The sequence below is a fragment of the Cyrtonyx montezumae genome, unplaced genomic scaffold (assembly GCF_038088225.1).
Source record: "Cyrtonyx montezumae isolate F1298 unplaced genomic scaffold, pur_monq_1.0 scaffold_2, whole genome shotgun sequence".
Lineage (NCBI taxonomy): Eukaryota > Metazoa > Chordata > Aves > Galliformes > Odontophoridae > Cyrtonyx > Cyrtonyx montezumae.
Window position 1 is genome coordinate 3,053,743 of NW_027071936.1, and position 16,643 is coordinate 3,070,385.

Genomic DNA, 16,643 nt, shown 5'->3' on the forward strand with positions numbered 1-16,643 from the left:
TATGAAAATCCTCACCTGCAGAAATACCACGACAGTTTTTTCCTAAAATACAGTTCAGCAACAGAAGTAATAATTGGGTTCAAAATACGCATCAGTTTTTAAAGACAAAGAAGTTCATGAGACAGAGAAAGTGCAGAGTTACTCTCACTTGTTGACCCTCAGACACATTTTCACAGTATCAGAGTAATTAGGTGAAGTTCGATTGGAACAGCATTCCCAGTTGTTATGAACACATGCTCCGTGCAATGACTGGCAAAGTTTATGTAAACAAATCTCAGCTTTTGGGCTGCTTACAAACCAACCTCTCTAACCATCTGCACAATTAGTCAATCTAACCGGATACTGTTTTTGCTCCCTGATCAACAGATCCTTCAATAGAAGGCAATGAAAAGAACGTGAGTGTTAGCGGTCACGTGCTTAATGACCTACTGACAAAAAAAGATCTAATAAAAAGCAGCCTGATACAGATCATCTGCAGAAGGAACAGGAAATCACATCATCAACACTGAGAAGAAATTGAACAAATTAAGCAAACTTGTTGTTAAACGGAATATACATCTTCTAGTTCCCCCAGGTAAGCTGATGGCACTAGGTGGGCACGCTAAATACATGTATATATCCTTGGCTTCAGTTTAAACAGAACAGATCTTGAGTAAGACACTCAGATTTGAATAAACCAACTTCTAGGTTCACTGATAACACATCAAACATCCGAGATCGCTTAACACCATGCGTCCGTCATTCAAAGAGTTTTGCTTTTTTGTTTTAAAAACAATGGTACCTAGACCAGCAAACAGATTATATCCTTCGTCATCTGTTATGAGAAAGGTTATAATCCGTTTTATGCCAGTGTTGCTTTGTTTTGACAAAACATTGTGCAGCTAATCTTTACTTTTAAGCATTAAAGCAAGCAGAGTAATGTGTCCATTTAAACAGAGCCAGAAACGTTTCTTCCATGCATTTACTTCTCACATGCTCTGTGTTTTAAACCAACTTGGAAGATGTAAACTAAGAGCTTTGATACTTGGATTCTTATCACAGAGGGTGGCGGAGAGATTAACAGATCAGACTGACCCATATACTCTCATAAGAGGATGATCAGTCATCAGCTGATGATGCTCAGCCTGAATGATTTGGAGCCATTATACATTTGCAGTACGAAGTTGCCAGAAATTGCTCGCTTTGCAAAAGCATCTGCATAAATACTTTCAACAAGTCATGGCTATTTAGGTATAGCTAGTAATTCTACAATAAATTACGCTGGTCTGCTCGATTAAAACTGCTGAATGTAATCAAGACTTCTCAATGTAAAAATAATTCAAAGCAGAACAGAAACAGAGCTAGCATAGGGAAGAAAGCCATACATTATTTTTCTTCATCTTTCAAAATCACCAAATTTAGCCAGAAATGTTGTCTTAATTCACATAAAACCAACAATTATACTGATCTAGACACTAAAGGAAGACTAGCACGTTTAGAGACAGACTAGACATCACTGGAACAAGAGGCCCGTAGAGCTCACAGCTCAACCACATCCCATTCAACGCCGAAAAGGCTGGGGAGCACTGAATTTAAAGATCACTTGGCTTTGAAAGACATTCTTAAGATTTAAATACAAAGGTGGTAGTGAAACTACCAAATAACAGATGCGTGATCACAGATCTCTTGGAGCTTAACACACGCTTACTGCAGCTATCGCACAACTTGGATCAGGTATCTGATTAAGAAATTGAAACTGACATCTTAAAATTCCTACTTTTGGCAAGGGAAACAAAAGAGCAGCAGGACAATAGTCAAATAAGCATTTCATACCTGAATCACAGCTTCATCAATTTTGCGGACTGCTTTGGAATCAAATAAGACCTGTCTGCCTCTTCTCTCACAGTCTTGGTAAACTATCAGGCGGATTTCATTCAAGTCGAACTCAGACGAGGACCAGCTGCAGATTATAAATGAGATGTTAAAGTAGAACGCTTATTTTGCATTTCAGCAAATAGGAAGATATTCAGCAAATACATCTTGTACTCAATGTTTACAAGAGCCAGGCTGTGATAACAGCACTTGGACTGAGAAGGAACTCAAAGGACAGGCACACAACACAGTCAGGCATGCCAGAACTTCCATCCATCTTCAAAATTTGCCAGATCACAAACTAACATAGTCTCAGTGACCTGGTGCTTAACCATATTCAACTTAGTCCATTCTGTGTGCACAGCTCTGATAACGTTCACTGCAAGTTAGATGCACTATTTTACACAGTTCTCAATAAGAAGTAGTGGATTACCATCCTCTTTGAAACAGCTGCGCACGCTGGGAGGTTTGCACAGTTCCTCATCTTTCTCTTCTTTAAACAATAGAAAACCAGACCTTTTCAAGCTTTCCAATGACAATAAGTATTTTAACTTAAAGACGTGGTTTATTGCTGATCCTTTATTTCCCCACCCTTTTCTGGGATGTTTCAGGTTGAAGAAAGCCACTGGATTAATGAGCAATGACAAAACTCATTCAGAGCTGCTGAGATCCTCTCTGCAGTCAAACAATTCCCTACCCTGGAACCCCTCTCTTTGAGGCAGGCCGTGAGATGCGACTTGGCTCCTTCAGCTACCACATGAAGCTGAAGAGCACAACTCACCATGGCTGCAATGGTGAGAGAGATTCCTTCCGAATTCTTGAGGCATTGGGCATACGTTGGAGCATGGAGGTTTGCTCTGCTCCAGATAACGCTTGTGGCATCCTGTAGCCAACAAGCTGGAATTGATGAAAAAAACTAGCGCTGAATAAAGCAATGCCACACAGCTCTGGCAGCAACCTGGTGCCCAGTCAACACTGCCTCGTCCCTGACCTGGGCAGACCACATCCAGGGGCAAGAGTACAGCTGTTATTATTAGTTGTTAGCTCAACAAATTGCTTAACAGACTTCAGTCAAGGCTACGTTGATCTCCACCAGTTAGGAACTTCCCCAAACTATACCAAGGGTGGGGAACTGAGGAAAGAGCACAGCAGCACAGCTGGAAGGCAGGGAATTCTGAAGTTGCTGCTTTTACCCCATGCTCCAGTAGCCATAAATCAATAAAGAGGCAAATGTCATCAGCTCCTGCTAGTCACTAAGGTAACCAGGGCAACTGCTTTTGCAGCACACTCAGAACTACAAACAGCCATTCCCAGACCAGTCAGCTTCATTTCTTAGCACTTCATCACGGATTTCAGAGGACAGCTTCCCCTTCTACTTAGGGAGAAATAATACTGAGTCACAGAACAGCAGAGGTTCACAGAATCACAACGGCCCGAGTTGGAAGGGACCTCAAGGACCACGAATCTCCAACCCCCCCTGCCACAGGCAGGGCCACCAACCAACCCATTTCATACCAGACCAGGCTGCCCAGGGGGTGATGGCACCTCTGGAGATCATCACGTGAAACTCTCCAGAGCATCTTTCTCCTTCATCTGGAGAATTTAACACTAATTTGAAATACCTTTGAACAGAACAAACCATATCCCCATCTCCACTTTAAAGCGGTGATGCAAGTACGATACCTAAGGGCATGGCACACAAAGCTAGATCGTGGAACAATGCAAAAGGTCATTTTGCCATCAACAGCAAGGAAACTCGATGCACTTTTAACACCTTCCCTCAAGAAACTCCAGGAGTGCCAGACATTTCTTTCCAAGTTACCCTTTCAAAGGGAATCACAGCATTAAGTGAACCTGCATGACACCAGTCCTGATTCCACAGCTGATAGCTGCCTGAAGACCTTACACACCTCACAACTGCAAGTAAACCATCTGTCTTACAAACCTTTTAATAGTTTCTCAGCTCACCACTACAAAATCCAGTTACACTGAATACAAGAGTCAAAGATATCAGCAGACTTCATGCTGTTCTACTCAATGAGCTGGATAAGCTCCTTTCAACACCTCCTGCTCTGATTCCTTTTCAGTATACAGCTGATCATTTACTAACACATTTTTGCAGCAGATGACAACATTCCTGAAATAAGCATGCTGCTTTATTACGAAGGCCACAGAGACTTTATTACAAAACGCTTATTTTAGCACAGCCTTCACCTGGAGGCTTCGCATCACACAGATGCAGTCCTTGCAGCAGTCCTACACATGACAGAAATGACCCATCCTATTAAACATCATTTGGTAAGATCAAGGACACCTACAGGCAAGCTATACAGGCACATAAATCCATTGTCTCACTACCTGCACGTGGAAGCCAGTGCCAGGCACAGGACTAGTCAGATGATCAGCATTTTTATCCCCTTACACAAAAGGGGATGAGCAGACTGATTATAGTACTTCCACCCTTCATTGTTAAAGCCAGTGTGCATAACATACAGCCCCCAAAACAAAGCAGCATTCGACCATTTCCTAAGAACAGTGCTGAAGGTACATTGCACACACACTCGCAGTACACAAGCTCCGATTTTACGCGCATAAAAGCCAAAACCAAACCACTGTTTACTTATCTTTAAATAAGCAGGAAGTTAATACAGCAGTGTTGAAAGACATGCTTCTTTGTGTTTCTTTATCTCTTGTGATAGAAAGGCAAGATTCTTTTACACAAAGAACCAGTCACTGGAAAATGAAGCACACCTCTGCATTGCATAACTTGTTGTTTCTTTACACGTTTAATGAAAAGAAATTTCTTTACGCGCTCTCGCATCAGTTGCATCTAAAAAGAGACACCAAAACATCTATTTTTCCTAAAAAATAAAAAGCTGCTATGTGGTCTGTACAACACGTTCAGCTTGATTGATTATTTACAAATGTATTAATCAATTTTCACCGTCAACCCCCTGCCAAAGCAGCTCCCCAGCCCAGGATGCACAGGTAGGCATCCAGGCAGGTCTTGAACATCTCCAGAGAAGGAGACTCCACCACCTCTCTGTGCAGCTGTGCCAGTGCTCTGTCACTGCACTGTGAAAAACACTCCACACACATCTGTGCAGTTTGTGGCCATTTCCCCTCATCCTATCACCACGCACTGCTGAGAATAGTCCAGCCTCGTCCCTTTGCCTCCCACTCCTTAGACACTCATAGACATGGATCACATCCCCTCTGAGTCTTTTCTCAGGGCTGAACAGCCCCAGGTCTCTCAGCCTTTCCACGTAAGAGAGGTGTTCCAGACCCTTTGACATCTTTGTAGCCCCCTCTGCTGGACTCTTTCAAGGATATCCCAGTCTTTTCAGTACCAGCTACAAAATACTGACAGCTAATCAAACCTGGGTTGGCTTTTCAGCAACACTCCCCAACGCCACCTCTTGAGACTGTATCCCTTACATTCATTTGGTAAAATCCAAACTGACATGTTCTTGATTGTTTCCTCTTCCTCTGCTTCTGCCTAAAACAGCTTACCTAACCATACTTCAAGTACCTGAAGAAATGGCGTGATAGCTCCATAAGTAATTTTACTTATGTACCTACTAATGAAGGTGTTACTTCCCATCAGCAAACAAGGTAACTCCCCGGGCAAGTGCCATCACTCTTGATGATGTTCCGTACAGAACGGGATACCATCACTACTTCTGAGAAACAACAGTTACCTTTAAAAAGGTCTCAAAATGCAAGTTCTCTTCAATGCTGAATATGTAAAATATTTGTAAGAAGAGATTTCACATCTTCCACTCTTACTAGAGAATTACTTAGTAAAACACGATGCTAAAACCTCCCACACAAAAACAACGTGTTCTGTGTCAGATCGCTTAAGAAGCACGGTTTTATTTTAAAAGAAATTTTACTAACAAAATAAACAGGGTTTTGTTGTCCTGTTTGTTTCCTTAATAAATCCTTTCTCCCTTTTTCCTAACTGTTGTGACCATCCTCTATCACTCGAGTTGGCTGTAGTAATTGCTGGACTCTGGCTAAAGTTTGCACAACGGAAATCCACCCCAGGCAAAAGAAAGTGTCTCAAAAACGTTGCATAAAAAGGGGATAAGCATAAGGCAACACAACCTCCACCTCCTGGTGGCAGCATGAGTTATGCTAACTCACCTCATCCTTGGAGCTGGATACCTCCAGGAAAGGGCGCAAGTGCCCTGGATATTTCAACTAAGTATTGAGGCTCCTGAGAACGTTAATCGGGTTTTCTTGTTCCTGGTGCCTGCTTACCAAGGTGAGTTGACTCCCTAAGGGAAGTCGGTTCCAGAAGGTTTGGAACAACTGGAGCCAGCAAAAGGAGAAAAAGGACAAGAGCATGCTGCCAGAAAGCAAAGGACAAAGAGGCAACGTCACACTACTCCCTTCAGCATCAGCAGTCTGTTTGAGCCATTCAGCCTAAGCTCACCTCCGGAGAGGATCTTTCCCACATCTGGAAGGTGCCAGAATAAACAGCACCCTCAAGTCTAAAGAAATAACATCAAGAAGTCTACGGTCATACAACAGGAAAACCAGCTTTTCTATGCTGACAACATTAATAAGGACAATTCCTGATTAAATTTAAGTCTACTTTGCACATAAGTGGCACATAAGTCACTGCCCTTTGGCTGTTGCACAGCTTCTTCTGTTAGCAGATCAGAGACACTGAGGCTCAAGTCTCACCGAGGGGAAAGCACAACTGCTTGCTTCTGGAAGGCAGCCATAAAGGCCTGCCCCATTCTGCCTTAAATCAGTATTCTCAGCTAATAGACATTTAGAGAGCCTCAATCATTTCTCTTTTTTTGTTATTAACAAAGCTCTTAATTCACTTTCGAAGCAAACGGAACGCATGCCATAACTGAAATAGTGACCCATTTATTTGTATTTGAAGAATACTTTAGCAGACCTTAGAAAGTGACTAACCACTACTTCAGTGCAACATTGTCAGGTGAGGGAAATAAGCAGCCTCAAATCCATAGACTGTTCTGCTGCTTTCTCTAAAAGTAGTCCTGAATGCAGAACAGTTAGCTAATGCTGTTGATGAGCGTTGTATGTTCTCACACACGGAGCAGCAGACTCAAACATTGGAGACGTGCTAGCACACACCTCAACAAAGGCACAATGTAAATGCTGTTCCTGCTCCGGGTTACTGACACACAGTGCTTGATCCAGAGACCATCTACGAGCAAAGCAGAGGGTTGCCCCTTCTATTTCCCCCCCCCACCCATAGCATTCTCTCCTGCCTGCAAACCAGTGCTATCTGACCCACTAATGCAGAAACAGCCAAAAAGTAAATTAAAAAGTGGAAAAGCAATTAGAAAAAGAAGGTAAGGTTATATAACTTAAGTAAAAAGAGTCCATTATTCTTCAGAGAGTGCCAAACGCCTTATGTGTCAAAGTTACATACATACCAGCTTTGCAGCAGCCTCGGCACTCTGCTCGCACAGCTGACACCTGTGCCTCTCAGAGATTTTCTAATCCTTTCATCTAACTTGGTACGAGAGAAATCATTCCCAAGCGGCACGTCGCTGTTGTTTCTTGCTTTCTCTATTTGCCCCCCTGTGCCATTTGTAGCTTTTGGTGTACCCCCACACATTTTCTTTTCTCACAGAAAGAGCTGAAGAGATACAGCCTCAAGCAGACTTCTTTGCTACAGGTCAACCATTGATGACGATTACTCCTGTCAGATTTCTTCCCTATGCAGGGACACAATCCAGTGACTTCTTGTTGGAGGAAGAGGAGGCAAAGAGATCTTCATATATTCTACATGCCATCTGTGAAGTTAGCTACAGGACCGCTGTGGTTATTCCAGACAGAAGAGCAGACTCAGCCTCCAAGATTCAGCAGCCATCCTCTTGCTGCTGTTGGTTTCCTACCAAGCCCGGCGCAAAGCTGCAGCAAGATACAACAGCTAATATTGACTTAAACTGTGTTTGTTTCCTGGTGTGTGATTAGGTAGCTGGCAATTATGTAGTCACAAGACCAAACCATATGGCCTCTTAAAAAAAAAGCATAGTTGCTTTTGCAGTGACTCGCCCTTCGTTGCAAGGTTGTCCTAACACTGGCTACAACACCCTGTTAATGGCTCTCATGTGAGCAAGTGTCATCTGACGACTCCTAGCAACCGACTCCTAGCAACCTCATATAGTGCAGCAGCAAATAGGAGCCTGTCATCGTGGCCATATGGTTTACGGGGGACTGGAAACCACCACCAAGAAACACTCGCTGTTCTGCACCACGATGGTTTTGCTTTCAAGGACAAAAGGCATTTACTCTTGGTCGAGAGTTTCAAAGCATTGTTTTGGAAAGAAAGATGGGAAAACAACCAGTTTGTCATCGATGCTGCTGGTGTGTGAGAACTCAGTCACAAGCCTATTAAAACAATTCAATGGCTCTGATAAAAGACTTCACAGCAAAGATTGTACCCAATTTTAATCAGACCAATGGAACGTCACACTTAGTTCAAGTTCATGCAATTCTACTGAAGAACTGAGGCCTCTTTCCCACCGTTGCTTTAAAAGATATAAAATGATTAAATAAAAACATCCATACAAACGCTGGTAACTCCTCTCACACGGCTTTTTTCCCCCCCTATCAGTGGAGTTTCAACATTCTGTGAGGTGACAGCCAAGCTATTATTCCCCTTCTAAATTAAAAAGGGAAACTAACCTCGCTAATGGTCACCCAGAAATACAGCAGGAGAGTTAGACAAGATGTCAAAACCCAGCAGTGTATGCAACCTGCTGAACAGTGCCACGTTCTCCTGGCAGGCATTTAGTAAGTCCTGTAAGCTACAGCTTACAAACCTCAGACAAAAGACAAGCGGTCAGCTGGAGCTCAGCAACGCTGCACACCTTGCTCAGACACAGGAGGAACAACCAAACTCCGTACCAGTTACACACACAGCCGCCCCAGATTTGGATGAGGGAAATGGGCGCAGAGTTTCGAAGCATCCAATTAAATCCCAGGGTCAGAGACTAGAACCATGCCCCATGTGCCAATGCCACACCACATTCTCTTTCCACCATCATCTAAAGCAGTCCTAATATGGTAAAGCAGTGTTTAACCTTAGCTGAACCACCTTGTTCCAGCATGATACATAGTTAGTAGTTTCACACAAGTTAGGCTGGATACGTTGCAGATTAGTCACGCAACAAGTGAAGGAACATGTCATTTGCAGCACCTCTCTCCCAGCTCCAGTTCTCCCATACGAAGAGCTGTGGCACAGTTCTCAATGTCAGATCACTGCCCACAGATGTTGCCTTTTTGTAAGAACAATTTCACACGCTGCTGCATGGAAAAGTAAACAACACTGGGTGTATACGCTCACTGCAGACACACAACTCCCTGAACTGCTTACTGCCAGGGAATACACGACTTCTGCATGGTTGGTATCGTTTTTCACCATCTCCATCAAAAAGCAGCATCATTCCACGCACACACACCTGACAAGCAGTCTCATGCCAAGTTAAAGCCACCATAAAGTGCACACATCAGCTTCCCCCAGCCACAGAGAACAGCCTACTAAAGCAGCGTTTCGCAACTTGGACAACATTCAGAAGCTTGGATTCGCTGTTCTGAAGCTTATCTGTAAGTGAGAAGTTTGGGAGCTAGGTTTCATGCAGCGTGTCAGTGATGGTGTTAAATAAAAAAAGGTAAAAAAAACAAGTTTGGAGTAGCACTGTAACCAGCATAAAATGTTTTGAGTTGCTAGCTAACTGTAACCCCAACAGCTCTCCAGCTGGGAGATCTCAGTTCATCCAAATTCAGTCACGTATTCTGCAGAAGTGGTTTTACAGCAGGAATCTTGTCGACAGCGAAGAAGCAAAGGCTCCCTTGCTCACAGACAGGCTTTGTCTGCTTCAGAGAGATAACGAAAGCTCCAGGAAGCAGCTCCCAGCTGTCGCTGCAGCCGTGCCAAGCAGGAGCAAGCAGCACAGGTCCCAGGCCTCGGCCTCCTGCTGCCTCAGCACCAGGTCTGGCCTAACACAGCTCACATGTCCCTTGTTGCAGCAGCACCATGTGAGTGGGCCGGCGTCCAGGAACACAGCTACTGAAAGCAGACACTGCCAAGGCACGTCGGGCTGCTGCCTCGGCCAGAACACGGGACGAGTACTAGTCCCTGCTCCTACCAGCTTTTCTGCCCTTCGCTTTCAACCTCCTTTGAACAGAGGGGGAGGGAAGCGAACTTTGCACATTTCAGGACGTATCCTGGCTGCAACGCAAGGCACAATCTGGTACTCACAGTGCCGAAGCAGCTCGTGGAGCATTTCAGCACTGTGTGAAGGTACGGGCTGATCTCAGACCTACCATCTATCTATGCATAGCTAACGGTGGTGCCTATGCTGAAAAATAACGTTTTGTAGCTGCGAATCTGCTTTATCAAATAGCCTTGTTGTGCTCTCTGCATCAGTCACAGTTTCCATGGGAATATAGGCGAGGTATTACTTTCATTGCCACCAAGGCATCCTTTTGCTAAGAACACCAAGCAACTAAAAACTGAACAGAACGCAGCTTAGTAACAAGTTTTAACATCAAATTTACAGGTTGTATGGGAACTGTTGAATCACAGCCTGAACCACTGATGGATCACCTGAGGCATTTACCCAGCCGGCAGGAAAACGTGCACAAGGAGCCATACATGACCACCCAAAAGTTGCTACAGCAAGAACAGCAAAGTCCATCGCCCCTCCATAGATGAATGCCAGGAAATCCTGACTTAGATAGAATGAAGTGATAACGCAGATGGATGTAACGTCAGCTCCGGCATTTTTCATTAGTTATAGCCAAAAATATTGTTGGGTTGTTTTTTTTTTGTTCTGGTTGTTATGGTCGTTTGTCTATTCCATCCAAAACACTTTCCTTAACCCTCAATCCGATGGCACTGGAGGTAACTTTCCAGCACCAAGCCCTGGAAGTCTTGTATGTATTTATTTTTACGTTTCACCACAAAGGAAAGAAGTCAAGTCTCAGAACCCTGTACAAGTTCGGGTAGTTACATCACTCCTAATACAACACCTTCTCAATGAAATGAGAGACAAAACCAAACAAACCACATTTTAGCCACAGCAAATGCAGCCTTACTGCAATACACTACACGAGAGACTTACGTTTTGTTTACTATACCAATTGCATAGGATTTTGAATGTATAAGTAGTCATTAAGTTATGAAATGGCCTCTTGCTTAAAGTAGGTCAACCACTCTAACTATTCAGATTCCTGAACATTTTACCCAATATAATGGTGTTATATTGAAAGTTTACCCAGTCAGGCTTATAAACGCGAGCTGCTCACACCCAGAAATGTGCTAAAATTGTCAACTGTAAGAGATATAGACCAAAAGCAAAAAACGAACAAAAAAAACAGAGAGAAGAGCCAGGTGCAACAGGAGTACTTTCCACATGTTTGGTAACGTGGAAACAACCTAAAACTTCTAAAAAGTCATCAAACTAAACGTAGCAATTGTCTATTTACTACATCAGAACCTATCCTCCTTGTGAACAGGTAAGAGTTGGTCGAGGCCTGTCACTGATCCCCACTGAAACATTGCATAAGCAAGTACACTACTATGGACATAACTTTCTCCTGAGATTATGAGCAGGCCCGTAAGGAATCCGTAGCGGTTAAGAAGGTTCAGGACAACTCAATTAAAAAACACAGTTCGCTCATTCTCAAACTTGGAATCACTTGTGAGACCACTGAGTGCTCAGTAAGTACAGACAGAGGTTATAAATTGTACCCTGACAGAGAGGGTTAATTTTTCCAACTCTTTAACTTGATGCTATGTAGAAACTCATTTAATGGGAGGCAAGGCAGAAGCTGGCACTCCTGAATCTGTTTCAGTTGGCTATACCACTTGAGAGCAACCTTCCTCCAGGCTAAAAGCCAACAACCAGGAAGGCTTCAGATACACGTCACAACGATTATCTGCCAAGCAAACCAAAATGGTTACCAATTCCCAGCTCTTTGTTACAGTCATCTCAACGCAGCTGAGGACCAGAACACACGAGCCCTCCAAGTCTGATAGCTTAGCACAAACTGCTGCAGGAGATGGTTACATCACTGACCTTTACACCAACAGGATGAGAAGGGCTCCAATAGGATAGAGAATCCTATCAACACTGCTGTGGAAGTGATAAGTATCCAGTGAATAACTCTATCATGGGAGAAGGTGACATCCTCCCACACCACTGCAGTCCATTTCCCAAGAGCAGACCTTTAACACACAGACTGAACTCTGCTGCTGCACTGCTGGACAAAACTGCACCTAACTGCCTTCCTCCTTTTGCCTGCCTAAGAGGTTACCAACGTTCCTTCCTGGAATGGGAACAGGTCCCTGATCACATCGTCTAAAAAGCCATGACTTAAAAAGAAATGAGGCCCATCAGCTTTCCAGTGGAACAGAGCGTTGAAAAATGAAGATTATAAATGTTCATTCTGGGAGAAAGGCAAGGACAAATGACAGATACGAGCACTCCATTCAGTAATACTTGAAGGAATTAATAGGGCCACACACAGAAACAAAGAAAACAGACAACCTGCATGACTGTAAGCTCATCCTCAAGTTGCAGATTTTGAACAACTTCTATGAGACAAGTAAACAAGTATTGACAGCTTGTTTACATAATACAGCTAATTCATTAGTACATCTGAAACTTCCCTGAGCACCTCGGAGGGGAAACGCTGAACCGCATGACGTTTAGGTAAGAACACGCTGCAGAGAAAGCTCCACACTGATTCAGTAATTGCATGACATAGATGGAGCTCGAGTTTCATTTCAGCACAATTCATGCGAAGAAAATCATGAGTCAGTTGTAACAACAGTACATGTTATTTAAAACCCCCATACCTATTAATCACTGCAATTCTAACCACCTCCCCGCCATCCAGGATGTGTGTTGACCGGCAAAACAGAAATATTTTGGCTGCACTCACATAAAAGCACCACTACTTGCCCTAATCAGGTCTGGAAAGACAGACGTATAACCGAACTCCCTGAGCCAGCCCTCTCAGTGCCTCAGCAGAGCTTCACCTTGCAGTCTGTGCTAAAGCTTGTCTTGTGATCTCAATCTTGTATACACAGCTTGACGCTGCTACAAATGTTTATGCAGCTGATGCATGCAAATAGGGCAGATGGAGCACAGGAAGAAAGGCAGTGAGAACTGTCAGCACGAGGAGAAAGTCAAATGGAGAAGAACTTGAGCATGAAGGTTAGTAAAGCTTGGAGGTAAGTGCACACGTGGAAGTGGTTGACAACAGGCAGGGGGAATCACCATGCCCGGGATGGTTACTGCCGATGTGGCTGAACAGAACTCCATCACAAGGAAGTGCTTGCAAAGGGACAGACCAGCCACGTCTGGTACCTTCACACACAAAATACCCAATTCTAAGTCCTCCTTTTCTCAAATACTGCCTCATAGAGCTGCAGCTGTACTCACGAGAACCCTCACATGGCAAGGAGTGATAATTAGCACAGCATAAGAACATTCTTATGGCACTCTGTTCAAGACCATGCCGCTCTCCTAATCAAGGGTACACTTAGTAGGGCCAAGTGCTGCAAATACAGAACACACAGCTCTAAAGCTGAGTCTTCTGCTCAGGAGCAGCCTGTGGATGCTGCCCAAGCACTAAGTACATTACAAATGAAAGCAAATGTTTGTCAGCATCGCAGGGAACACCCAGAGGAAGGAGTCCCTTGTTGACACTTGCAGCACACGCAGCTACTACTAACCCAAGGAATTCTCTCTGGAAGAGAAAGGACTGAACAGCTTCAATATTACTGAAGTACCAGAACAAGAGATAGACTGCTTTTGTGGAAGGAATTACTCCATCCTCTGGCCCAGCTGACCCCAGCTACTTAGTCACAACTGATCTCACCCGCCTTCCAGCAGGCTGTCACCACTCAGACCAAAACCACAATGAAAAGCCACTACTACAAATGAACAACATCGAAGTAGGACAACGTAACCGATGACTACGACGCTCCCATCGCATCTCTGCCATCCTCCAGCCCTCCTGATAGTTAATAAAGCTTTTTCATTACTTCAACAGAGTTTAGTGAAGCCCACCTGTAAACCAAAAACAAGATAACCCACTGGTAGAACCAATTCGTTCAGTCAAGCAAGAGCACATCTTTTTATGTCAGTAAATGAAATGATCAAGGTACGTTCACCTCTCTGAACGTCAACTGTGGTGTAAAAAGAAACCAACAACAACAAAAGCCACCAACAGAAATGCCACATAGCGGGTTTCTTCTTGCAGCCTTAAGAGAGAACAAGAGCTAGTCTCAGAGCAAAGCCAAGAGGCTGTTCAGCAACAGAAGCCTCTGGTGGAAGGGAAAGCCAGACAGCATTATGAGGGAGAATAACCTTGGTTCCTGCGAAAGTCAAAAGCCAGAGGACTTGGGTCTTGCTTGCATTCATCCAAAACAGCCCCCCCTGAAGAAGCCTAAGAGAAACCTAATTAGGCTACAGGAGTGTTTCCTTCTAACACATATAACAAACTGCCATGGCAAGCATATGCAAAGCTCGCCACCGCTTCCTTTCCTTTTTCAGAAGGTGGAACATTGCTAAGCTGCTAATAAATGCTGTGAAATAATGCCTAGTGAGTAGGATCTCACCGAGCATTTCAGCGCTATGACCAAAGGAATTATTAATATCAACTGCCAGACAAATGATCTCATACACCAACACAACAAACTGTTAGCAGATAGATATCCTGCAGCTACAACGTGACATCCGTTCCATAATAGGCACCAGAAGGAGCAGCTGGCATTTAAAGCTGAAGAGCCTGTTTGCAAGTTTTGAACCCAGCTGAATTAACTTTCTTTTTTACAGGACCCACGTAAAATAAAATTCCTGCCTATTTTACGTTGCCTCCTCACAAAGCGCCGTCTTAAAGCCAGCCAATGCCAACAGTGACGTGTTTAGCCCTCGGGATATTCTAGTCACGACATAAACTTTGAGGTTATTACATTAGAAATTCTAGGGGAGGAGGATGGCTTGTTTCTGCCCTAATAGCTGCTCTTCTGCTGAGCACTCCAAAATCCACAAAAACTACTCGAGACCCATCTTGGAAGGGGAATAACATTTGATAAGCGAATAAGAGATGCGTATGCATACACACATGCAGATAATTTTTTACTGAGGGGAAGCAAAATCAGTAGTAATAAAAAAACACCTGAAGACCTGCCTAGAACAAATACAATATCATGCCACAAGCACTCAAATGCTCCCCAGCTGTTTTCATTTATTTATTTACTTATTTTTTTCAGAGAGAAATAAGATATTGTACAGTTCTAAATGCTGCCCTTCTACCACCCTGTAGGCCCATTGTTCTGAAGGGTGGTGCTATCCTGACAGCACTTCATTAAAGCCTGTATCTTGTGTTTACTTCCTTCTCGCCCAGCAGGTAAGGGCTGTGCTGCCATTAGCACGTAGTGCAGCCCAGCAGGACTGGATCCACACACAGCAATAAAATAATTGGTGCTAAGGACCTGACACCCACACCGTGCACGTTGTGAGGTTTTCTGTTTCAGCAGTGGTAGCCTACTCTGAGGACTGAACGCTCTGTGGTTGGAGAGCTTTCTCATTTCATTCAATCCTGCAGGATTGCACACCGAAGCCACTTGGCTACAGGAGCCAAACTTCTCTAAGTGGAAACAATTGAGAGGATTTCTTTAAAAGAGCACTCCTGGTCCAAATTAAAATGTTAATGCTCCTGCAGCCAAGAACCATTTCATGTGGCTCGACACTGAGCTACAGGCACCACGGCTCGAGACTGTGCCAGCTCATCCTGGCGAGCAGCATCCACGAACAGCCTGCTTTTCTCTAGAACTAAAGAGAGGAAGCAGCTCGGTTAAATTTTAGATCCAGTGAAAGGAGAGGGGGACAAGAGAGCAAGCACAAGCAGCACCCCTCACAGGCAGATTATAAGGCTGATGCACTCCTGGGAACGCTATAAAATGCAAAATGAACTAGTGCAATACCGAGGGGGAGGAAAAAAAGTTGTCAAATCAGGTAAACTTGGGAGCTATTACCTACAGGAGTCATTTCTAAGTCTGCTACTGCTCTGGGTGTCCAAGGCCCGAGGAAACCGAGCAGCATCGGTCTCAGAGGGCTGCTTAAGAGATGCACACACAGCAGGACAGGCACCGAACGCGGGACGACCTCACGAACCAACAAAAGCATCCAAAATCCTTCCCAACGCAGGCTCAGCTGTTAGACCACGACGCGCTCAGCCCTCCACCCAGCCCTGCTCCCCAGCGCGGCACGAGCCGAAGCCATTCCCCTCTCACCCCGCCAACCCCAGCTCACCTGAACGCGGGCCCCTCCCCGGGAGCACGGCCGCCGGGGGCCGCCGCGCCAGCGCTCCTTTTGTTGAAGAGCTTCTGCAGCAGAGTGGGGGCCATGCTGCCGCCCCGCCCCGCCCCGCCCCGTCCCGCCCTGCGGAGCGGCTCAGACGGCGGCGGGCAGCGGTTTCATCCCCGCGGAGGAGGCGAGGGCCGCCGGGCCCGGACTGCGCCCGCTCCCGCACAACGGCCGCGGGGACGCGGACGCCTAGGAACCGCGCCCCTCGGACGGGTCTCATTGGCTGAGCGCAGCGTCAGGCCCCGCCCCCCGGAGCCAGCCTTAAAGGGACACGAGCCCCGCGTGGGTGGAGGAGTGATGAGTATGAGTTCCACGTGTTCTGTGTACTCGTGGTATCTGGGGCATGCCCGCCACACTCTGATGAAGAAGCTTTTGCTAAGCACCCCCAACTCTCCTTTGATGCAGCTCCGT

At 44.9% G+C, this 16,643-nt stretch overlaps 1 protein-coding gene across 4 annotated transcripts in view; it reads right to left on the bottom strand.

The window, feature by feature from the left end:
• The window catches only part of FNIP2 (folliculin interacting protein 2), a 33,604-nt gene extending 17,312 nt beyond the window's left edge, over positions 1-16,292 (bottom strand). Inside the window, exons 1-2 of one of the 4 annotated variants that reach the window (XM_065736236.1) lie at positions 16,179-16,292; positions 1,813-1,939 (exon numbers count right to left, since the gene is read on the bottom strand). In XM_065736236.1, the coding sequence (XP_065592308.1) occupies positions 1,813-1,939; positions 16,179-16,273 (222 nt within the window). In that variant the 5' untranslated portion in view covers positions 16,274-16,292. Of the gene's footprint in view, positions 1-1,812; positions 1,940-7,274; positions 7,808-16,178 lie in introns of those variants that run through there. The other 3 variants (XM_065736238.1, XM_065736235.1, XM_065736237.1) reach the window with 3 other exon arrangements.
• Positions 16,293-16,643: the final 351 nt, after the last annotated feature.